Source organism: Trichomonas vaginalis, chromosome III, assembly GCF_026262505.1.
Source record: "Trichomonas vaginalis G3 chromosome III, whole genome shotgun sequence".
NCBI lineage: Eukaryota > Parabasalia > Trichomonadida > Trichomonadidae > Trichomonas > Trichomonas vaginalis.
In genome coordinates, this window is record NC_067205.1 from 7,219,331 (window position 1) to 7,243,919 (window position 24,589).

At 30.6% G+C, this 24,589-nt stretch overlaps 7 protein-coding genes across 7 annotated transcripts, besides 4 other annotated features; 3 read left to right on the top strand and 4 right to left on the bottom strand.

The window, feature by feature from the left end:
• Positions 1 to 1,441: part of a mobile genetic element that runs on past the window's edge.
• Positions 1,442 to 2,157: 716 nt separating this feature from the next.
• On the top strand, positions 2,158 to 3,951 carry TVAGG3_0657370 (STKc MAST like domain-containing protein; the record flags this gene model as incomplete). Its single annotated transcript, XM_001314441.1, has 1 exon — positions 2,158 to 3,951. The coding sequence occupies one exon, from the start codon at positions 2,158 to 2,160 to the stop codon at positions 3,949 to 3,951; it is 1,794 nt and encodes a 597-aa protein (XP_001314461.1).
• Positions 3,952 to 3,969: 18 nt separating this feature from the next.
• On the bottom strand, positions 3,970 to 5,017 carry TVAGG3_0657380 (succinyl CoA synthetase-2 alpha subunit; the record flags this gene model as incomplete). Its single annotated transcript, XM_001330415.2, has 1 exon — positions 4,053 to 4,982. One exon carries the CDS (start codon positions 4,980 to 4,982, stop codon positions 4,053 to 4,055), a length of 930 nt encoding a protein of 309 aa, XP_001330450.1.
• Positions 5,018 to 6,314: 1,297 nt separating this feature from the next.
• Positions 6,315 to 7,520, bottom strand: TVAGG3_0657390 (ATP binding; the record flags this gene model as incomplete). Its single annotated transcript, XM_001330416.2, has 1 exon — positions 6,315 to 7,520. The coding sequence occupies one exon, from the start codon at positions 7,518 to 7,520 to the stop codon at positions 6,315 to 6,317; it is 1,206 nt and encodes a 401-aa protein (XP_001330451.1).
• Positions 7,521 to 8,378: 858 nt separating this feature from the next.
• Positions 8,379 to 9,418: a mobile genetic element.
• Positions 9,419 to 9,482: 64 nt separating this feature from the next.
• Positions 9,483 to 11,393, bottom strand: TVAGG3_0657410 (uncharacterized protein; the record flags this gene model as incomplete). The annotated part of the gene is made up of 1 exon (XM_001330417.1): positions 9,483 to 11,393. The coding sequence occupies one exon, from the start codon at positions 11,391 to 11,393 to the stop codon at positions 9,483 to 9,485; it is 1,911 nt and encodes a 636-aa protein (XP_001330452.1).
• A 197-nt stretch (positions 11,394 to 11,590) lies between these two features.
• Positions 11,591 to 13,779, top strand: TVAGG3_0657420 (uncharacterized protein; the record flags this gene model as incomplete). The annotated part of the gene is made up of 1 exon (XM_001330418.1): positions 12,058 to 13,110. The coding sequence occupies one exon, from the start codon at positions 12,058 to 12,060 to the stop codon at positions 13,108 to 13,110; it is 1,053 nt and encodes a 350-aa protein (XP_001330453.1).
• A 953-nt stretch (positions 13,780 to 14,732) lies between these two features.
• TVAGG3_0657430 (phosphodiesterase HL family) lies at positions 14,733 to 15,766 on the bottom strand (the record flags this gene model as incomplete). The annotated part of the gene is made up of 1 exon (XM_001330419.1): positions 14,904 to 15,632. One exon carries the CDS (start codon positions 15,630 to 15,632, stop codon positions 14,904 to 14,906), a length of 729 nt encoding a protein of 242 aa, XP_001330454.1.
• Positions 15,767 to 16,813: 1,047 nt separating this feature from the next.
• Positions 16,814 to 16,850: a mobile genetic element.
• A 1,798-nt stretch (positions 16,851 to 18,648) lies between these two features.
• Positions 18,649 to 18,847: a mobile genetic element.
• Positions 18,848 to 22,270: 3,423 nt separating this feature from the next.
• Positions 22,271 to 23,181, top strand: TVAGG3_0657460 (RNA polymerase II transcription regulator recruiting protein; the record flags this gene model as incomplete). Its single annotated transcript, XM_001330420.2, has 1 exon — positions 22,377 to 22,880. One exon carries the CDS (start codon positions 22,377 to 22,379, stop codon positions 22,878 to 22,880), a length of 504 nt encoding a protein of 167 aa, XP_001330455.1.
• Positions 23,182 to 24,589: the final 1,408 nt, after the last annotated feature.

The window sequence follows — 24,589 nt, forward strand, 5'->3', positions numbered from 1 at the left end:
TCTCATGATCTTACTTAGTACTTTTAAAGTTAATTTCAGAAAAAATTTGACACAATGGTATCCGGCACATACAAGTGGTGTACAACAAAATATAAGTTGGTTTAAACATATATTGCTATATCTCATGATCTTACTTAGTACTTTTAAAGTTAATTTCAGAAAAAATTTGACACAATGGTATCCGGCACATACAAGTGGTGTACAACCAAAATATAAGTTGGTTTAAACATATATTGCTATATCTCATGATCTTACTTAGTACTTTTAAAGTTAATTTCAGAAAAAATTTGACACAATGGTATCCGGCACATACAAGTGGTGTACAACCAAAATTTCATATCCCTGGTTTTACATTTATGTTTAGTTTTATTTCACCTAATTTTCAAAGATCATAATTGATTCCACTTATAAGCTCTTGCGCTCTCGCATACCATTTTATGCCGTCACTGGCAAATTCGCGGAATCAGTTGTTTTTCCGTTTTTGTATTTTTTCGTTTGGCCCGACACAAGTGAAAATATACAAGTTTGTCTCACAGCATATTTTTGGCTCCATCAATCGCGAACCATCTTATTTTCAATGGACTGCGCACCTCAAATCACAAAATGCTGTTGAAACAGCCATCCCCTTATGCCAGATCATTTGGTGTGGCGTTCATGTGTTGCGCGCTGTCATGAGAAAGGCTGAAAATTTCAAGATCGTTCCAACTTCGAAACTTTCTATAACTTAATGAATTATTGGTCTTTGGTTCTGAAGAGGAAGAAATTGATCCTGATGAAGTTTACAACAATTTAGAAGAAATTTTAAATGAGAAACCTGCTGCCCGTGAATACTTTGACCAACAGTGGCGCCATCATCTTGACAGGTGGATGCTTCGCTATAGAAATGAAGGAGATGGAACAAACAACATCTCGGAATCACATTTCAAGGTTTTGAAGCACCAGTACTTCCCAGAAAGGCGAAATCTTCGACTCGATGAACTTGTCATCGAGTTATATTCCAGTGTTGTTCCTTCATTCCTGATTAAGTTGCAAATTAAAGGTCTGGATTCAGAGAGAAGTGTTAAAGTTATCAAAAATCACAAGAGATTTCGAAGAAATGACACAATTTAAAAAAGTCGAATGCATCAGTATGCTTGAAGCTGTTCAGAAAGGTCTGAAAAATGATACACTTGATCCCAACATTGTTTACTCAACATTAAAAATATTATTGCAAAGAAAACATTTGATTTAATAAACATTTAATTTATTATAATTAATTTTTTATTACAGTATAGTAAAAAATGCTATAAATAAATTATTATATTTTATTAAAATGTGACTTTTAATAGTAAGTGAATAAAATAAATCAGGAATTGGGAAAGAAATAAGGTTAATTAAAATAATGAAAATTACAGGTTTAAGGTTAATGAAAAGTGACAATGGGCGAGTTTGTCCCCCACTCATAAATATTTTGATACAGATCTGTCTCAAATTTATTCAGCCAATAATCTTGATTTAAGTTCAAATAATGCAATGGTTTGCAATTGTAAATAATTTTCTAGAGGATAATTCATGAAATATTTTTAGATTGCCAAACTTTTCAAAAAAAAATATTATTAATAAAATGCCAAAACTGTATTTCAAATGGTTTTGTTTTATGCGAGATATATAATAATCGATTTAAAAATAGCAGTACGTTAGAATGTGTGATTATTATCAAAAGTCGTATTCAAAATAATTGAAAGATACTTTTAAATGTTGTAATAAAATCGCTTTATTATGATGTTTTAATTATGTTTTCATTTCTATTCAAAATTGTAGTGGTTTTATTCACAATTCTTCACAAAATTGTATGGTGAATTGGCATATTGAAGTTTAATATTTATGTTTTAAATACTATAATGAAACTAATTTTCTACTGTAACAATTTTTTGATAGATTTACTTAATCTAAATAATTTATTCAAAAGTACCAAAATGTTTGTTGAGATTGAAGATTTGGTTGGTAAATACAAAAGCATCAATCATAGATTCGACAGTACTTATTATTTAAATTACTATAGCCTTTTGAAAGCTCAAAGAACCATTCTTGCCCAATTAATTTCAAATTTTAAAAGCCCAAAAGATGAGTCAATATGCAATATTATAAAGGTTACTCAAAAATTATTGAACGCTTCATATGTTAATTTGTTTAAAGCTTCAGTATTATACATCAATTACTCAAGATTCTGACGCATCATTATTGGCTTCAAAACTTATTAAACCATTTTTTATCATCAAATCCATTCAGTCAATATTACAGCAGCCAGATGAATTTGATGATCAACCAATGGTGATAGTGGAGGCAGACTGCAGAGCCAGAAATGTCTTGTGTAGGGTCTGCGAGAACTATATTCCTCTTGAACAGATCAGTTCTCACCTTGAAAACTGTGTCCAAACTTTTAATGAAATTAAATCAGAAAAAGATATTGACATCATGATTAGAGATTTTATTGCTGAAAATAATAAGACATATCTAGCTAATTCATGTCCTGGAGATGAAATTCCAGCGAAGACAACAATTTTACCAGTTCTTCATTTAAATACACTTCTATCGACGTTAGTGAATGAAAATATTGAATTGTCTAGTTCTTATATCAGAAGAATCAACACAAAAATCAAAAGACTGTCAATTCGAAATATTGATAACCACATTGTTCACGAATTATCAATGCGAGCTGCAAAATTGAGTTTTGAAAAAGAAAGAATTGTAAAAGCTAAGCAAATTCATATTCGTGCCGACACGTTAACAATCAATGACTTTGAATTCATAAAAAGACTCTCAAATGGTGCGTACGGTCGCGTTTATCTTGCTAAAAAGAAAACAACTGGTGAAGTCTTCGCAATCAAAGCCATTCCACGCCATCAAATGGATCATCAAAATTCTGCCTTTAACGAAAAGATGACTTTGAGCCAAGTTTCATCATCATCCGTTGTCTCCATGTACTATTCTATCGCCGGTGTTAAGAACATGTACATCGTCATGGAGTATTTGCCTGGAGGTGACTTAAGCCGCCTTCTAGACAATGTTGGATCTTTCTCCAAAGATGTTATCAGAGCATATGCAGCTCAGATTGTCATGGCGTTGGCCGATCTCAGGAAGTTTGGAATTATTCACAGAGATATCAAGCCTGGAAATATACTTGTTAACAAGAATGGGCAACTGAAGTTGATCGATTTCGGACTGTCCTATACAGGATCGTCTGAACGTTGCGTTAAGCTGGTGGGAACTCCGGATTATTTGTCACCTGAAGTGATTCTTAACATGTCCCACTCATTTTCTGTTGACTATTGGTCTCTCGGTGCAATGCTATATGAGTTTTTCGAAGGTGTTCCGCCGTTCCATGGTGAAACAGCAGAGGAAACGATTCTTAATATTTGTAAAGGCAAAATCCCACGTATACAGTGCAGTGATGCATTGTGGAACTTGATCAAAGGTCTGATGGACCATAATTCAAAGAAAATGCTTGGAGCAAAATCTATCGAAGAAATCATGCATCATCCATTTTTCAAAGGAATAGATTGGAAGCATGTCCATAAGATCGTGCCTCCATTTATACCTGCCTTAAAGAATGACTTCGATACATCATATTTCGATCCGAACCCAGAAGTTGGAGATAGCGCACAGAATAATATAGCTATTGGATCAATCGTTAAGATTGACGATATGAGCGACATTATTTATGATTGCCAGAATTCTATTAAAACGGATGGCGATCATAAAAACGCTGTTGATGGTAAGGATAATGGTTTATTCCATTATGTATCCATCACCGAACTCGTGAGGATTACCATAAATGATGCTGAAAGACTCAAGATGGAAAATTTGATGTTAGGTAAGCCGCGTGCGAGGACGCGCAGACACTCTGAGAGGAGAATCCAATCTGTTTCTCCTGTTCCTATTATATTTAAATGTCCTATTGTTCCTGTTTAATTATTATAATATAAAATTCGGTATTTAAAAAAAAGAATGCATTTTTCTTAGAGAGAAGCTTTCCTATTTAGAAGTATGAGTTTTTAAAGTAAGCAGTAGATTTAGATCTTTCCTAATCTCTTCATCTCCTCGAAGATGAACTTGCCCATGTTACCTGGGTGGCGAGCAATGCGAACACCAGCTGCTTCAAGAGCCTTGTACTTGCCCTCAGCTGTGCCCTTGCCGCCAGAAACGATGGCACCAGCGTGACCCATACGCTTGCCTGGTGGAGCTGTAGCGCCGGCGATGAAGGCGACGACTGGCTTCTCCTGGGTAAGCTTTGTCTTAGCGATCCACTCAGCGGCATCTTCTTCGGATGTGCCACCGATTTCACCGATGAGGATGATACCCTCGGTCTGTGGATCTGCAGCAAAGCGCTTGATGACATCTGTGTGGAGCTGTCCTGCGAATGGATCACCACCAATGCCGACAACTGTGGACTGACCAAGGCCAGCTTGTGTTGTAGCATAAGCAGCTTCGTATGTAAGTGTACCAGAGCGGGAAACAATACCGATCTTACCGTTTCTGAAGATGTTTGTTGGGATGATACCAAGCTTTGTGTGTGTGCCTGGCTGGATAAGACCTGGGCAGTTTGGACCGATGAGCTGGCAGCCTGTTTCCTTCATGACCTTCTTGACCTTGATCATATCGTGCTGTGGGATGTGTTCTGTGATGCAGACAACAAGACCCATGCCGGCTTCAGCAGCTTCAATGCATGCAGCAGCAGCACCTGGAGCTGGAACGAAGATAAGAGATGCATTAGCATCTGTTCTCTTAACAACTTCCTTCATGTTCTTGAAGATTGGAAGTCCAGCAATGATCTTTCCGGCCTTCTTTGGATGAACAGCACCAACAACCTTTGTGCCGTATTCACGCATGAGGCGGGAGTGATATTGGCCTTGGTTACCGATACCTTGGATAACAACTCTTGTGTCCTTGTCAATGAAGAGGAGTGGTTGATGAAGATTGCGCTCGAATGATGAAGAGAGCATTAATGTGAAGTGAACAAAGCCATTTTAGGCTTACAATTTTACCCCTTAATTGAAGCGTAAGTGGCCGATGTCAATTTTATAACCGCTATATCTTCTCAATTTTTAAGGGGCAATCGTTTCTCCTGTTTTTTTCAGCACATATTTTTCTCCTTTCATTTTTTGTTAAGTTGGAAATTATTCTTTATCAAATTATTAGTGTTTTAATGATATATTGTCATATCATTGACATTTTATTTTCTATGAAAGAATTTTTGAGAAAAAACATGATGACCTAATTTAATATTTAAAATTCTTTTGCATAGATAAGAATTTTCGGTTCCTCAAATTTTTTCCATTTTTTGAGATAAAATTTTTTATTTTGAATACAAATTCGGTTCAAGTATTCGAATTAATTTTTTATCATGCTAAACTATTATATATCATTACTATAGCTTATTACCAAAATTAATGATCATTTTTTATATTTTGCGAAGCTAATTGATAAAAATTGTTCTATATTTAGAAGACAGCATTTAATAAAGTATTTGCTCGCAAATTTCCGATCTTAGGCAATTAAATAATTTCATTTCCACGAAATTCTATTGCATAAGTACGTTTATATAAAAGCATGTATAGCGTTTAAAATAGTCCTATAGTAATTGGCCCCAAAATAAACTTCACCGTTATTATTATCTCTATTCTAATTCTTTAGCAGCTTTGTGAAAATTTGTTATTTAAAGTGGTATTATTACTTGTTATTTATTTTATGTCGTAGTATTCAAATTTTAATTTATCCATCACAATTTATTATATTATAATTTGATGGTTATATTAGATAATATTTAATTAACAAAAAAATCAATGATCGTCAATTTTATTTCAAATTTTCTTCGTTCATCGGTTATTCGGTTAAAAATATCCAAATGCTAAATATCATATATTTTTATTTCACTACCTAATATTTCATTTTAGTTTTGGAAATTGAATGGAAAAGTTCTCTCACTCAAGCTCGATGGGTAAAATTTTTAATGATCGTCCAATAATTTTCAATTCATGTATTTATTCATGTATTCATATTGCATACAAATAATGGTCCAATAATATTTAATATAGCACTATTCTATAAATTTCTTTCGCAATTCAATTCGGATAAAAAAAGCTTCATTATGTATTTTAGTATTACTTGCTTTTGTAATTCATAAAGATGGTATTTTAAACCAGAAACATACTTATTATACCATCTTTATCTAGAGTACAAATGATTACAAGATAGATTTACTATAATATTAATTATAACTATATAATAGTAAATGTACGAAAGAAAGGAAAAATTTAAAATCGAAACAACAATATTTAGAATACACCTGCGTTACTCATTTTAACAACATTATCTAAAGATCTCATTCTTCTATTCCATTTGTGTTCATCGAATGAAATTGGCTGTGACTTATCAGTATTGATCAATGCAGTCAATTCTGCGATTACTTTTTGACATTCTTTTTTGCTCATCTCTGATTTGCTTTGCTGCAGCAAATTGTTAGCTTTAGTCAGCATTTGTTTAATACTATCTTCGTAATCTTCGTGAGATTTCTTAACGCTGATGATTTTTGATGAAATCTCTCCTAATTCGCTAGCAATTTTTTCATAATTATCACTTGTAACTGATTCATCGAATTCATTTTGTTCATAGAAAATCCATGCCTCTTTTACCTTTTGAGCCAAATATTCAGTTGAAATGTTTTGAGCTGCGATGTATTCAGGGAACTCTCTTATTATTCTATCACAACTGTTGATAACCGCTTCTAGATTATTCCTCGAATGTTCCAATTTAACATTCACTTCATCTGATATCTCCATCTGAGTCAGTTTCTTCTTTAAATCCATCAAATCCTCCTGCTCAATGGATCCTTCTATCTCCAGAGTAACTCTCTCATCATATCCGACATCAAGAGTTCCGTTGCTGCTCAATCCTATTTTGATGTCAAACTGATCTTTCTGATTCACTCCGTCATTGAGAGTGATGCTCGCAACCTGGTCCCTGCCGCAGAGAACTGTGTAGCTGAACTCGCTCGGATCAAACTTCAGCTCAGCAGTCGCTGGTATTTGTGAATTCTCAGGGAAGAGAGTGACAGAAGAAGGCTCAACGCTGAAGGAGAGAGGATATCTCTCGATCAGATTGATGTTGTGGAACTTGTCGGAGAGAAAGCCACAGCCAAGCGAGACACACTCATCTGAGTCCATCGTGGTTGATGCAGAGACGTGGCAGACTCTCTCTACTGTTGATTTGAATGATGGGATTCTGGAACTTCCGCTGAAAACTTCGACAAACTTGACGCCGTTTCTCGAGGAAGAGACGACATTCTCAATTGTCGTGGAGAGAGAGAAGAGGGAGTCTTCAATCAGCTTCTCAAAATCATCTCTTGTGAACTGCAGTTTGTATTCGCCGTCTAATGATGGAGATGTAAACTCAAACTCGCATATTTTGTTTGATGAAAGTGTCTTCTTGAGCGATTCGACACTCTTCAGCAATCTGAGCTTAGTTCTCTTTGATTCATTCATCTCAAAGTGGAATTTCTGCTTAAGTCGATGGAGAACTTCTTGAATCAAAATGTCATCGAGTCGACGGCCGCAGAACACGTTGTTTGTAAGAGTTTTCTGGACAATCACGTTCTTCTTTGAGACAGAAATCAATGAAACTGTGGTGGAGGATTTTCCTGAGTCGATGAAAAGTCCCTCGACAGGGGATTCTGTAACAATGGAGTTGTTCGTATGCGCATAGTTGATGGCTGCGGCTGCTGTAGTGCTTACTAGCTGTTTTACGTTCACGTCGATTGCTTGGAGAGAATCAATAAGTCGTTTTCTTCTGGAGGGAGTCCAGTCTGCTGGAACCGAGAGTACTACATCACAGTCATTAAATTTTCCTTTGTCTGCGAGATTGTTGATTACAAAAGTTATTAATTCTTCTGGAGTAATATCTTTGTTTATTGAACTGATATGAACAGCGGTGTTACCGTTCTTTCCTTCTACTAGTTCATATTGTACTCTGTTTTCTAGTTCAGATCTCTCTGATGATCGATATCTTAATCCAATTAGAGACTTCAAGTCAGAAACAGTGTCTTCTATGAATTGCACTTGGTTATTCTTTGCAATACTTCCGAATTCACGATGACCACCATTGAAGGAAACGTAAGATGGAGTTGATCTTCCGTCTTTGTTAGTTATGACTTTAGAATTTTTCCATCAGGAGTGGAAATTACTATCTTGTCATCACCAATATCTATTCCATACTGGTTGTGAATAAGCAATGCTTCCATTTATTAATGTTTAATGATTTTCATTGCTTAAATGTCCGACCACTTATACAAATAATTGAATCAAAAATTATCGTCAAAAAATTGTCGAAATTTTAAAGATTAAGGGTGCACACGAGAGGATCATGTAAACTTCAGAATTTAGAACCTTATTTTTAGGCATTATCTTGGCTACCTATTTAGGCTCGAAAAGCAAAAAATATCAAAAAATACAACTTGACTCCATTATGACCCTTTTATGGAGGTAGTTTTTATCCGCTAGTATTTTCCCTTTGAATCTCTTTACAATTCGAAATCAAATTCAAAACTCAGTAGAAGAAAGGAAGAATCGACTTACTACGGTTGTAATACGAATAGATACATATATTTAATTATTTTTATTTACATAATAATTGTTTGAAGCTCATATTCCATCAAATTTTTAAATAAAAACATTAAAATGTTGAAAATGTTCATATATTTTAATAGGGTTTTGGCACTTTATTGAGGAATTACTACATACATAGTCGAACTGAACTTGATATTTTGAAATTTAAATTATTTATCAAAATTAAAATTTAACTTGAAATTTATAATTATTTAGTCATATTTTGCATAATTCTAAGTAGATTTTGTAAAAAATCAAGAAAGAAAATTTTAACGTGCTTTATTTTTTCTTTTTTATAATAATACATATTATTATATAATTAACATATTCATAATGTTTTCCCCTTTCAAAAATATAATCCTCCTCCTCTCAAATAAACGTACATACGGGTGGCCTCTTTTTTCAAAAAATTAAAATTTGAAATTTTGGGCTCAAATATTAGAGATTTTTTCAACCTTCAACGATATATGTTGTCTATATCAGACCTCCTTTCTTTTTGATACTTAACATTGTTCCTAAATCTTAGCAGTTAAGGCTGTTCTGAAAATATTTTTTTTTCGAAAAAATTCGAAAAAAATTCTTAAAATTCAAAAATCTCTTAATTCCTGAGGATTTTGGAAAAAAGTTTTTACATGAACATGTGTATATTATATGAAGTATATTGATAAGGTAAAAATCAAATTTTATTGCATATTCATCGAGAAAATAAACTAACGAATCCCTCAAAATTGAGAGGGTAATCCTCCTCCTCTCAAATAAACGTACATACGGGTGCACCCTTAAATAAACATTTTAAATTATCAAAGTCTTCAAATAAAACATAAAAGAGAATAAAACTAATGATTACTGCTCAACTTGGAACTTTTGCTGTTCTGTTTGGAATGTGGCGTTTTCATCATTTTCCTTTTCTTGTGAAATTGTATCTGCAATTGCTCCAGCAATGCTTAGAACAGGTGTGTTTTCTTCTTTCTTTTCTTCTTCTTTCTTCTCTTCTTCTTGTTTCATTTCTGGTTTTGGTTCTTCTTGTTTTTGTTCCTCAGGTTTCTCCTCTTCTTTCTTTTCAAGGAGTTGTTGGAGATTTCCTAAAAGAGAAGCTTGCTTTGGCTGAGTTTCTTCTTTTTGCTCTGGTTGTTGTTCTGCTTCCTTTTCTTTCTCTGGTTCATTCTCTTTCACTGGCTCTTTTTGTTCATCAATGAAATCTTCTTCAATTTTTTCTTCTTTTGTTTGTTCATCTTTGAGATCTCTTTCCTCTTCATGTTTTGGCTCTTCTTCCTTCTGTTCCTTTTCATCGATTTTATCTTCGACCTTTTCTGCAGCATCCTGTATCTTTTCTATTATTGGATTGCTGATTTCTTCTTCCTTTTTCTCGTTTTCGTCCTGTTTCTGTTGTTCTTCTTGTTTTGTTTCATTTTGTTCTTCTTGTTTCTGTTCTTCTTCCTTCTCGCTCACTGGTGACTTTGGATTGGACAAAGCGCCGACAAAGACCTCTTTCAAAGAGGCGTTATCATCTTGATCGTCTTTCTCCTCTTTCTGTTGTGCGCTTTCTTCCTTCTGTTCCTGTTCCTGATGCTGGACTGCCTCTTCCTTGTTCTCTAGCTGGCCATCATCGAGTTTGTCCTGAACAACAGCCGAAAGAGACATGTCCTCCTCCTTGTTCTCCTCTTTCTCTTTGGGAGACTGAGGCTGCGAATTGGATTGTTCGTTGTTCCTCTTAGTTGGGCTGGATTGAGCACTCTTCTTCTGGTGGCGGAGGCGAGGATCGTTGGGAGGTAAGAGAGGAGGAAGGAGAACGGCTTGAACGTTATCAGAGTTTCTCATTTTGCTTACCGAGATCTTTCCGCGGGAGGTAAGGCGTAAAATTGTTCTATTGTTCTCTTTTGTCCGCTGGTTAACAACGTTCTTGCGTTTCTCTGCAGATAATAGATCTACCGAGAATCTGGATTCATTGAGAGACTTTTGTGTTGTATACCATGATTTCAGAACTTGGATGTCATTTTGTTGGTTGCTAAGAAGTTGGTTTTTTGCGTTCTTATAATCGTGGATAAGCAATAATTGGGCATTATCTGCTTCTTTAGCGATCAATTCTTCTGTCCTCTTGTGCATATCCTCAGCATTATCAAATTCGCCAGCTGCTGCAAGGCGCTTCTCAATCTTTTTCATTTGCAAAATTTGTTGAGATGGTTTTCTGTATTTTTGAGGCATTTCTTCACTCCATTTCTTGTTGAATGCTTCCATTTCTTGCTGATGCTTTTCTTGAATCTTCGCTAATCTCTCATCAAATTCTCTGTCGGTGTTTTCGTTCCTTTCTTTATATTTCTCCTTGGCTTTTTCAATGGCATCGTCAGGAGATTCAGTGTTCTTTGTTGATCTTGTCTTTGGTTTAAGTCTTGAATTGAGTTCTTTCATCGCAAGATTTGAAAGCTCAGCGGCGCGTTTTGCATCTTTGTAATTTTCCTTTGAGGCACAGCTCGTTGAATATTCATTCAAGTGTGTGACGAGTTTTTTCAATTGCTCATCCTCGATTTCGCTGAAATTTGGTTCTTCCCAATTGCTTTCACGAAGTGAAACGCATTCTGAGTCTTCTAAATATGAAGGAATTTCTTCGGGCTCCTGGCGCTTTTGTGTCATTTGAGTCTTTGGCCGAGTGAAAGGATTATTGCTATTATTGTTAGAATAGCTATTTCGTGTCTTATTAGGATAGACAAGTGATGATCTTGAAAATGATGATTTCGGAGATGCGCGGCCGGCACTCATCCCTTTTCTGATTTTTTTGAAGTTTTGTAAAGCCAATGTAAAGACTTGGATTTGGATGTTTTTGATTAGATTTTATTCTACTTAGTAGATGAAAAACAATCCTGACCAAAAAAAATTGAAAGAAAATAACGATTTCAGTATCCATTCAAAAATACGATAGATATTTAAAATTTTCCTCAAAAAAAAAATAATAATAGCAGCCCTTGACATTGTGATTAATATTTTTTTTTGAGTTATTGAAATGATCATCTTTTTGCCGCATAAACCTATCACGCATTACCTTTTCAGAGATTCAATGTCCATTTGGGATTAAAAGGCCGAATCATGAAATGTTTGGAAAAAATGACTACAGAAGTAGTAAAATAGGCCTATTTACCTTGACTAGAACCTACGGTCTCTGGCTTAATTTCCATGGCTGTTTTATTGCTTTTTTTTGTATTATTGACGATTATTGAATAATACTCAAGTTATCAAAGATTACTTATGATTAAAGCATTGAATCAAAGCACAGTTTATCTCCTATGCATAATGCAATGCATTTAAGATGTCCAATGGTGCTTTCCAGCGCTGGTAATAGGAATAAGTAAATATTTCATCGTCATAATTTTTTGTCATGTAAAAGCAAAAAGTGCAAAATAAAATCTCGTACAAAAAGCCGTTAGTAATGACTGAAGGCGAAGTCGATCACCATGATGCTGAAACTAGCCAAGAAATACATGAGCCACCGCCACGAGAAGAGAATTCTCATAAAAAACCAAGAAAAAACAAAGAAAAAACTTACACTGAATCAGATCTGAAAGAAATTGCCCTCAGGTGTCAAACTTTGCCACCGATTTCGGATGAAGAATATAACAAATTACTTGAAACCCTTGTTGAAGAAAGATTGGGTTTTGCAAAGAGCGATAATTTTGAAAAATCGATTGAATACACGAAAGCTATAAATTTTATGGTTGGTAACAAAGAAGTTTATTTGAAGAGATCTGCATACAAGTCAGCTGAAGAAAAATACAATTCTCAAATTAAAGCAATCGAAAATGAATTAAAAGAATTTGACGAAGAAACGAAAACACTTCTAAGGAAACTTAATGAAGAACAGGAAGCATCGTTTCAGAAATTACTAAAACTGCATGAGAAAGAATGTGATGATCATGTTGAAAGATGGTCATCGGAAGCAAAAACAAGAATGTATAACCGTGCATCTAATCAGCTTTCGAATTTAAGAAAGCAGGCACGTTTACTTATTCAACAATGCAGATTTGAAGAAGCAGAACTATTATCAAAAGAAATAAAAGAATTAGAAGCGCGTGAAAGAGATGCGGCCCATATTGTAATGCAAAGAGACTACGAGGCCTCCGTGAAATCTCTTGAAAAGAGACAAAAACTGGAAATTGATAATCATCAACAGAGAACTCAAGTGCTAAATAAGAATTTGTATCAAAAACGAATGCGTCTTCGAGTTGCACTTGAGAATAAGCTTCAAAAGGCCAAAGCTACTAAAACAAGAGAATGTACCGAAGATAAAATCTGGAATCAAATACAAGCTAAAAAGAAAGAAGAGATCTCACGTGGAAGAATTGATGCAGATGTTATTACTACCAAAATTGATATTGATACTAACATTATGACCGATGATGCAATTATATCGCTTCCTCCTTTATCAGTTAGACGACCGAAAACATCGAGAATGACTCGTATGAGTATGAATAATACTGTATAAGATTGCATTCCTGTTATATATTATTTAAAAAAAAAAATATTTGATATATTTTAATTCATTATTTTGTAAAGTGGATTTTATTCCTATAGTGTTTATATTCGATATTATCAGTGATTTTGTTTCTAAATAGAAAAAAAATATTAACATCCTAAACAAGATATTGGGATATGGAAATAGGATACAGAAATGGAAAAAAAAAAGAGGAACTTTAAGAGATAGACAACAAAACTTTAATTGCAATTACGTTAATCGGTCATTTTCCCGAGTTTAAGAAAACTCGCATTAAAATCTTTCTTGGAAAGATCATTCATTGGACAGTAAACACCATTAACAAGGTCTAATACATAGCATAGCTTAGAATAGGTTCTAGCTAAACTTCGAGTAAATTGGCCATGATATTTAATGCAATGGCGAGAGATAAAGCGCATTGCTTCATCCATGCTATTAAACATACCATCATTGCATAGCTTTTTGTCGAACGGAATGACGACTTGTTTTGAAGGCTGATAACTAAAAACAGGTAAATTAATAGATAAGGTAGGAGCTTTTGAAGGATTTGTGGGACCTGTGATACATAGATCTGAGGCTGGTTATAGTTATACATATAGTTTGGAATCATATTGTTCTGGTAATAAATTTGCTGTGGAAACATTATTGTTTTTATTTATTTTTGAAGAGTATTGAATTAATTGAAATTTTTGTAAGTTGACTCTTTAAATATTTTTATAGACTATGATAAACTGATAAAGATTTTAAGAAATAAAAATTGAATTGATAAAATAAATTATGATAAAATATGAGATGAATTGATAAATAGATCGAATAAGCAAACATTAGAAATTGAAAAGATTTTATATTTGTTAATGAAAATGAGATAAAATCATGGATAAATATGATATTTCAAAAGAAGTTGGCATGATCATTTTAATTTTTTTGAAAGGAAATGATAAACCTTGTATTGTTGTATATTTCATATAAAAGTTATATACTTTATGATTAGGAAAATTTGATTCTAATACAAATTGTTAAAAATTGTAAAAATTTAATCAATTCAAAAGTAATCATTTAAGGAAATATCTATCATTCTCATAGCAATAATCTGGTATTTGTTTTGCATTTGTAACCTAAGGTCAAAAAAAATTGAAGGAAAACTATTCAATTATCAATTTATAAAATGGCAATAATATATATAAATTAAAATTTGTGTTACTATGTCTGTAAGAATTTTATTTATATTGAAAATACAATAATTTATTAACAAATATATATACATTTTCTAATTTAAAATATTATGCAATTTTTGCTTTTCTGATTTTACTTTTTGAATAGTCCTTCAAATATTTTCCTATCTAATTCTTATATATGCTAATTTTCTAGATATTATTTCTCAAAATTATTTCTCAGATTTTTGAGCAAATGGTTTATCCGATAGATTCTTAAAACCGATGAATAATAATCTGCATTGTATACATGTTCATATTTATCATTAATTTTCGAATAAAAACTATATCTCTCAGATTTATTCTTTATTTGAAAATTAATATGATTTTATCATATTCTGCATAATATTTTTGAAAAATGATGATTTTTGTTTACAACGAAATATTTTCAAAGCGAAACTGATTTTCTTGATTTATTAAAATTCAAAAAGCACATGACTATCCAATTACCGTTTATTACATTTTACTCTCTCAACGTTTATGTTTCACCGATTTGAATTTTAAAAAATCAAAATAACGCTGAAAATACATTTTACATACTTACAAATAAATGAGTTGATAGTAACTTGCTGACTAGTTAGTAAATCTTGGAGATTTTATTAAAGGAGGCAATTTCGCCTGAGGAGGCCTTGGACTGCGAAGAGGAGGTAAACCAGTATTTGTTGACTGCAAAATCGGATTTTGGTGCTTCATCATCAAGTTCCCATGATTCATTTGAATAGGATTTTGTGGTGGATTACAAATTGGGTTTATCATTGGATTCCTAAATTTCATTGCATGGCTTATGAAACTTGCCTTATTAAACATGAATTTCCTCGGATTTCGTGGAGATCTTATTTCTAATGACGGAAGAGATGACTGATTATTCGGAGGCTGTACTTGATACATTTCGTTATTAATGATATTTTGGGATTCTTTTTCATTGGATAATACATTTTGAACTTCTTGTTCAATTCTTTCGTTGTGACTTATCATATCTCTTCGAAATAGTTCGAAATCTACTGCTTTAGTGAGTGTTTCTTTAATCGAAATGGCTTGCTGTATATTATTTTCAATTCCATCTAAAATTACTTGTTCGAACTGTTTTGTTGTAAGTTTAACATTTTGACATAATTGCTTTTCGACAATTTGTTCTAAAAATACGCAATAATCTTTATAAATGTTAAATTCTTCGACGGTTGAATAATCTCTTGGCTTAAAACACTCACAGTGAGCTAGCATAAAGTCCAAGAGCTGACCCCACCACATCTCCCCTGATAAAAAATCTATTATTGAGTCATAGATTGTGTTACTAAGAGTCATTCTTAATTCAGGAACGATAGAAATGCGTTGATAATTTTTAGGAAATGCTGAACTTATTTTTGCCCCATAGGTTAAGTGAACAAAAATTACTTGATTTTGATGAATCTATCTTTTATTTCAAAATTGAATCCGTGTATTATTTACAAAATCCATGATAATTGAGATGATGACGGAATAATTAATAAATATTGGATTATAATATGATAGAGTTTCGGAAATATATTTTTCAAAAATGGTATAATAGCTGTTTTATTTTTTGGGCTAAAAATTAAAAATTATTATATTAATAAAGAATTTGAAATTTTTTCTCAAAACCATCATCTATTTTTTTGGTGTCTTTAAAATGTTTACGTACATTATTTTCATGAATCTAAGTAATGATCAGTTATTTTTTAAGAATAAGGAATTCTTCAAATATTCCCATAAACTGATTCAAAAATCCCTTTTTGTAACTTCATTTCTGTTTAAAAAACTTTTCTTCAAATGATATTGACTCATGTAGTTCAAATATTCTGAAATTTGACTTAATATACATGTTTTAATCATTTCAAGTAATATTTCAGAGTTATGCATTGGTTAATGTCCGCATTACAAATCATTCAGATATTATGGTCATGAAATTAAAAGTATACTTAAAATTATTCAAGGATAATGCTAACTCTTTATTTATATTTAAGAATAATAAAAGTTATATTTATCAACAATGATTAGCGATTCCTAAGAAATTAAGACTATTTGAGATGATATTACCTTCTTCAATATCTCCAATTTAAAAAAAATTATAAGAATTTTCAATCAATTCTTATATTCCGATATAAATATTTATTTAAGAAACATTTTCGCAGTTCTGCAAATAAAAAGGAGAAAAAAAATAACTTCAAATTGAAATTCTCATACTAAAAATAAAGATTCATTTAAAATTTTTGTGCAACAGTTTGATAAATGTGGATTTCCATTGGTAGTTTTAAAAGAATTCTAAAATCATTAATTAGATGTTAAGAAAAATGGAATGACCAGATAATAACACAAAATTTTGAAATGATTGTTCAATGAAATATGAATTTAAAATATTAATAATGTTGATATTAAAATTACAATTTTCGAATGGAAAAAAAATTAAATTGAACAAAGAAATTTCAACACTTTTTAAGCTGTGTAACAAATGTGTGTGTCTGATCGTGTAATAAACAGAAATTCATCAAAAGTGACGACTCTCAATTTTTTGACATTTGTAAATTCTAAATTGAATGAGAAAAATGAAATAATACTAAGCATAATACAATATTCTAGATTTAATTATAATTAGGGAAAAGTTAGTTTTGAGAGTACTTTTCATAGGCATATAGAATGAAATCTTCTGAAAAATAATATCACATAAACTCATATTATTTTCTAATATATAACTATTTTATATAAAAATCAAATTCAATGATCTTAAAAGCGAAGGATAAACCTCAAAATTTACGAATATAATGAGTGGGAATATAATGCTTATCTATCATAAAACCATATGAAATATCAATTTTTGCTTTACGCCTAATTTTTGACGACAATTAGCAAAAAATGTTAAATGTTAACACTCAGTCCATTTGAATATGAAAAATAAAATTGACTTTGATTAAATGTTTTTATTTATCATGCAATTCTTCTTGCGACCAAAGATTTGAATAAAAGTTCAAAAAATAAGATAGCTTAAAAAATAATATACGGTAGTGTTTACTAATAGATGAATAGTATATAAATTCTATTAAAATGGATTTGATCCAAAAAAATATATAAAATTTGATCATAAATAAAATCGTTTTAAATTATTAAATATGTATGGCATTCCAAACGGGAACCGCGGTTGGTTACCATGGATTTCCGTCACCGGTCACATTTTAAAGATTTTTAAAGCCTTATAAAAATATGCTTTGTAAATCATTTTTTGTAAATCGGCAAAAATTTGGTAATTTTCTTCAACTAATAAATCTGCGAATAGCATTTATAATACAAGAACAATCTTTTAAAATGTGTTTGATTCATTTTTGTATAATTTCATATAGGCACATATATTCTTCCGGGACTTTCCGTGATTTTACCGTAAAATCATTAGTTTACACCAATTTTTCCGTATTTTGAATAGTTTACTGCACTTTTTCCGTAAAATTGAGTTACGGGAATCCGCAAAATTTCCGGACCTCATTTTTCATAGAATATAATAATAATATTTGATAAAAAGATATATTATTTATATTTTTGATTTTTGAATTACGGAAAAAGTGAATTGTTAACTTGATTTTTTTATATGGTTAATTTTTCAAATGATATTATGAAGATCTAAAATATTAAAAGTAAAAAATTGAATTACGGAAAAAGTGAGGTCAAAAGTGAAATAAATTTGCAGAACAATTTTCATTGAAATAAGACATTGAGTATCACACTTTAGTGAATCAACATCTATAAGAATGAAGTGTTTTGAAGCTGAAATAATATTGAATAGAAATTAATTTTTTCTGAAATTTTGAATGAAATTATGGGAAATAAAAAAATTACTAAATATTGTATTCATACAAATATATTATTTTAAAGGAAAAATAGATGCTGATAGAAACGATGAAAAATTTTGAAAACTTTACAATTAATTTATGTTCGTTAACCACAGAGCTTGCAATCCAAAGCTCACGTTAGACTACAAGAGTCATGAAGTCTCATACTAAGGGATATCCAACATATATTTTAATAATCTAATGTTTGTGACAAATATTCAACATAAAATTAAGTTTTCGTTTCGTTACAAGGCATTCATACTTTGGAGATATCATATTTAATGTACAGAAAAGTTAATATTAAACAATACATGCTAAAAATTCATAAATAAGATAATAAAATAAATTTATACGTAATTACTTTCATTTAATATGCTTTATGCTGTATAATATTGATTAAGAGGCATTAAAAGGTTCCATAGTCTGCTTTTATAGGCAAGATTTTTGATAAAAATTTAAAATTTTGAAAAATGATGAGAAAAGGAAAAAAAAGGTAAATGAGAGCAAGAGGAGGGAAAAAAAAGAAAAAGAAAAGAAAGGGAAGGGAAAAATAAAAGAAAGAAGGACATATAAAAATTTAGATGCGCATTCTTAATGCCGAGGCGGCTTGCCGCCGAGGCGCGATTTTTTTAGGCCTCTACGGTAACCCGGCAATGTTTTTTTAAATCTTGTACAGCCCTATAAATATGAGAAAATCGCTCAACAAAAAAACAATTCTTTCAAAAAGTTTAAAATTTATCTTTCTAATACATATTTTTGGAAGGGCGTAAGATACGCCAACTTAAATATATTATTAAATATGAGAAAATCGCTCAACAAAAAAACAATTCTTTCAAAAAGTTTAAAATTTATCTTTCTAATACATATTTTTGGAAGGGCGTAAGATACGCCAACTTAAATATATTATTAAATATGAGAAAATCGCTCAACAAAAAAACAATTCTTTCAAAAAGTTTAAAATTTATCTTTCTAATACATATTTTTGGAAGGGCGTAAGATACGCCAACTTAAATATATTATTAAATATGAGAAAATCGCTCAACAAAAAAACAATTCTTTCAAAAAGTTTGACATTGATCTTTCTAATACATATCCTATGGAAGGAGTTTACATTCACAAAATAAAAACCAGTTCAAAATCTTATTACTCCTTGAATTAAAATCATTTAATTTCAAATCCATTCCAAATCCTTAAATCTGTATTAAAATCATTTTGCCAACAACAACAACACAATACAAATTACATTTCCATATATCTTCTTGTCCATTTTGATTTTTTATCTCATTTTATTTAATTTTATTTAAAGCATATAGACATCGAGATCCTTTACACATATAGTTATATAAAAGTCAAATACATAATAAATTCTTAATTCTAGAGATATCTCAAAATCTCAATTTTTTAATTTAAAATACCTTTCATTTTTCACAGTACTATCACAACAAACAAGCCATTTACTAATTAACACATATAAGAAAAATATCAAATTACAAAACAACTTTCAATATCATTCGCATCGAATTCTATTTTTTCATAATTATCAACTACATGTTATTATATAATATATGTCGGCGCATATTCCACTCTATACAAGTGTCAGACACACTCACACAAAGCTGTGAGATTCATACCTCTATCAGTAGGACTTCTCAAATCAAGAACACATATGTTTCACTATCGCACATCTGTGTAGGATCTAATTAACCCTTTGGACTGGTACTTCAAAATTTGATAATTTGATAATTTCATGTGATATCATCATTTGCCTTTAAAACAACTGTGTGTTAAACTAGACACGTTCCTCTATCATAATGCAAAATATCAAAGTTTGGGAGACTCCCAAAGTGTCTGAAACTGATCATAAGGGTGAAAAACCGTTTTCCAGAAGTTGGGAACGTAGGGTAACATGTTCTAGATGATTTTTTATATTTTTATCAGGAAAAATGCAATAAATATTTTTGCATATCAGAGTATGTAATTTAAATGATAAAATCATTTTGAAATTTAAATTTGAAAGAGAATTTTATGATAGAAATGCAATTATTTGTGATCGATTAAATTACAACTAAAACATGGTAATCAAAAATTAGCAAAATGCTTAACAAATAGCTTACTACAAAATAAATTTTTGACAGAAATCTAAATGAGATATGAAATCGTATTAAGTAAGGATGTCAATTTGGAAGAAAAGTGAGAAAATTCCTAAAATGCTAAAAATGAATTTTCCAAACGTACTTTTTTATCTGATTTTTTTGATTTTGAAAAAAATTTGGAGAGAAGAACTCTTCGTTTTTGAATTTTGTCACGATGGTTTTAAAGTATATTAGACACATGTATTGATATTACTATTTTTGTATATTTTGAGAGAAAATCCCTAAAAAGTGAGAAAATCTGAGACGGTTTGAGAAAATATATAAACTATTGAAAATTTGAATTAAACTTCTAATTTGGAAAAAAGAAATTTGGAAAGAAGAAAATTCAAAAATCGAGATTTAGACTCAGTATCAAATGGAGAACAAAATGTTTCTTCATATGAAGGAAAAAATTTTCTTGTGAAGAAATAGAGTTTTTAAAATTTTATTGTATGTAATGAAATAAACAAATATTAAAATTATTTTTTGATAACAAGAAAATTCCCAACAGAAAATATTTGAGACAAAGAAAAAAAGAAAATTGAAAAATATTACTCTCCTTTACATTTCATGAGATTTTCAATTTATTTTCATAAAATTGACAATTTTATACGTTTAGATGAAAATAAGTGATTTTGCTTGAAATAAAAATTATTGTTTGTTTACAGCTATCAAATAGATTTTTGCTATTTTGATTAAAATTTGTTAATCAAATTAATAATTTTTTTCTAAATATCTTAAATATCTGGATCACTCACTGATACGATGAATTAAACGATAAAAATAATATAAACTCAACTAAGTTTCCTGTCTTTCAACCAAAAAATATTATGCAATTTAAATTAAATTGTTTATTCAAAGATAAAACAAAGATAAACTAATTATAATTATCATATACTTTATGAATAACTCTCTAATTGGATAAGATTTTCGTACAAATATTTTTTTTAATATCGATAAGAATATGTTTACCTACTATCACCATATGTCGATAAACGAGAGTAGAGTGATTTTTATCATCGAAACTTTTTAAAAGCTGTAAGCAGGAAGTAATAATCTTGTTTTTTCTGAGTTAGTTGTAGAACTATTGATGCCCGAGTTATCATTGTGATGCAGAAGGATATCAATGTACTGACTGAAGGATATGAATTGAATTGAATTTTATTGAATTTCAATTTGATCAAAATTTGTTGAAATGATATGAATGTGTCAACTTCTGTATCATTCTCCTTCACTCCTTCCTTATTCTTTCGAGAACGAAGCTAGCTCAGCTTTCGCTGAGCGAATTGACACTTTTCATGCCCTAAACGTACATACTCTCAAATTTATCGAAAAAATTAATACCACCTAAACTAGTATATTCTTATTTTAAATATGATATTATCCTTATATTCCACACTAAAATTCATTTAAATCAACTTTTAAAAAAGTTCGAATCCTGCGCGTCTCACTTTTTAAATTTTCCAAAAGGAAAATTATATTCTCCTCAAGTGAAAACAATTTTCCAAATTGACTTCCTTATATTAAGTGGTTATTAATCATTTTAACCCTAGATTTACGAGTATGATTGAAAATCGTTTCAATTTTCATTGAAATCAATAAATGATAGCAATGATGGCAAGTAGTATTAGTGTTTAATAATAAAAATGAATTTAATTAAGCTTAATGGCATCAAAAAAATTTAGTCTAGTTTTATGAGAATTTCAATTTGAGTTCCTTTCAAAAATTAAAAGCGCCCATGATATGGGGTTTTTTTCGTTTTTAGTATAAATTTAAAATATGTACTATTAGTAAGATATTACCATATATCGATAAAAAAATTGACATGAAAACAATTTAACAAAATATTGCTCTATATATCCTAAACAATAGATTTTCGAATTATTTTATTCATGATTGTGAATTAGTTCTGAAAAAAGCGATATTTGAAATGCCATTTGATTAAATTGAATTCTTTGATTGATGATCGTTCATATTAATTTTTTTAAAAAAAATATATCTAACTCTACGTGTTAAAAATATTTTATTTTTCAGAAATCGAATCTATGTTTTTCTCAAATAAAAAATATTTATTTACATATTTGATGGCAGCAGCGAACGTGACTATACCTGTGACACCAAAGAAGAATCAGAGATTCACATCAGAAGAAGATGAAATTCTTAGGAGCATTGTTTCGCAACATAGCAAACTGTCATGGAAAGAAATAGCTAAAAATTTGCCTGGAAGAACAGCCAGCCAGTGTCGTGACAGATACAATCAATACTTATACACAGAAGTGGTAGCTAAGCCGTGGACTGTCGACGAGGACAAATTGATTATTGAGAAATACATGCAATATGGCCCCCATTGGGTTCAAATTGCCAAATTCCTTCCTGGAAGAAGTGGAGTTAATATTAAGAACAGATGGAATAGTGCATTAAAGAAGTACCATAAGATACCCCATAAAAACTTCAAAATAACAAGGCGTTTGAAATCTGAGAGATCTAGCGTTCAACCAGCAGATATATCCGGAATGGATTTCTTAAACGACCTTTTTCGCGTTTCAAATCAAGCATTGATGGAATTCTTTGGATCTTACAAAGAATAAGCGATTTATTGTATTATTATATATATGATTATAAAAATCTATCAAAGTAAAACAAAGATTTTTCGGATTTACGTTACTTAATTTTATTTTTTATTACTTACCCAAATGCATAAATTCGCTCAGTAAATATTTATTAATTAAGTTTTTATAATATCTTTTGTACAAAAGGATTTAAATTTTTTGACATGTTCATACTTTTGTGAAGAATTTGGTCCACTTTTTGAATGCTTGGTCATAATCGCTCTCAAAATTTTATTTTTTGAAATGTTTACTTAATCCGCAGATATAAAACGGATTCCCATTAAAGTATTCAATTATTTAAAGTTGTCAAATTTAGAAAAAGAAATAATTATACTCTCTACTATCATAATTGTTTTTTATCAAAAATGGTTTTAATTCGATTTTAAAATTTCAAATCATGATCGTCTAGCCTTAAACGTTAGATCGCTCGGCTTAATCTAGCTATTTTTTTGACCAGGCAAAATTTCAATATTTTGTAAACCAAATTTCATTATATTCCTTTCATTATTATTTCCTATGTCTTTTATTAGTTTGCAAATGAGCTTTATTTTCAGAAGCAAAAAATCGATTATTTCTCAATTTATTCTATGAATAATTCAAACATCGACAAGACGATATCAATTAGAACATAAGGACAACAATGACATTATAGCCACATTTCTTGATTTATAAAGTATGAACTAATAACTCCTGCTTTTTAAGCATATTTCTTGGATTCAAATTTGAAAAATTAATAATTCTTTCATAATATCATCACTACATCGAAATTTCAACTATTTATAGTATATATGATTTATGATTGTCAAATAATTTGTTCAAAAGAAAAATATTTCACAAGACATTTTAAATTTTATAAAATAAAAGTTTATCAACAATACCGTTAAAACAAGACTTCTCATGAATATGAATAATAGATTTTAAAACAATTTTTTCCACTTTCGATTGTAATCAGAAGCAGAAATTATAAATAATAAAGTGTAGTCAAATTAATATAAGTATATTTAAATTTAAAGGTAGTCTCACGAGAAAACTGACGGTAAAAATTCGATGAAACCAGGTGCATTGTATAGTACATATATGTGGTAAATAAATGTCGATTAGCTTTGTAAAAAATATCCCACAGTTTTTGAGATCTTGAAAACGGCCATTCAAAAAGTCGAAAATTTTTCCGAGATGTTAATGGGCAAGACAGTTTTTCGAAAAATAAATCGTAAACATGGGAATTAAAATAAGGCGTTATATTACATATATGGTAAAGAATATGGATGTGAAGAGCGTTAGTAGAATGGAAAGACTTTGAAATTTTAAAAAATTTATCTGGACTAAAAAATTATTTGATTATAAAAAACATATTATATATCAATTGCTATATAGAACTATCATAACAGATTTTGGAAAAGCCGCAAATCCCCAAGCTGGAGAATTCATTAAATACTAATTATTCAGCTTTTTATCGGAAAGGAAGCTAGTGTAGTGGTTGGGAAAACTATGCTCTTTTTGAATCTAAAAGGCAACTGTTCAAATCATAACATCTTTGTTTTTTTTTCTTATTCTGCCATTATTGTTTTTCCTTGTTATGATTCAAATTAAAAATATTTTAGTACAGGTATTTTGGACATCATTTTTTCACATTGTCTCAATGCAAATGTTTGAAAATTTTGTAGGCAATATGACAACTCTTTCAACAT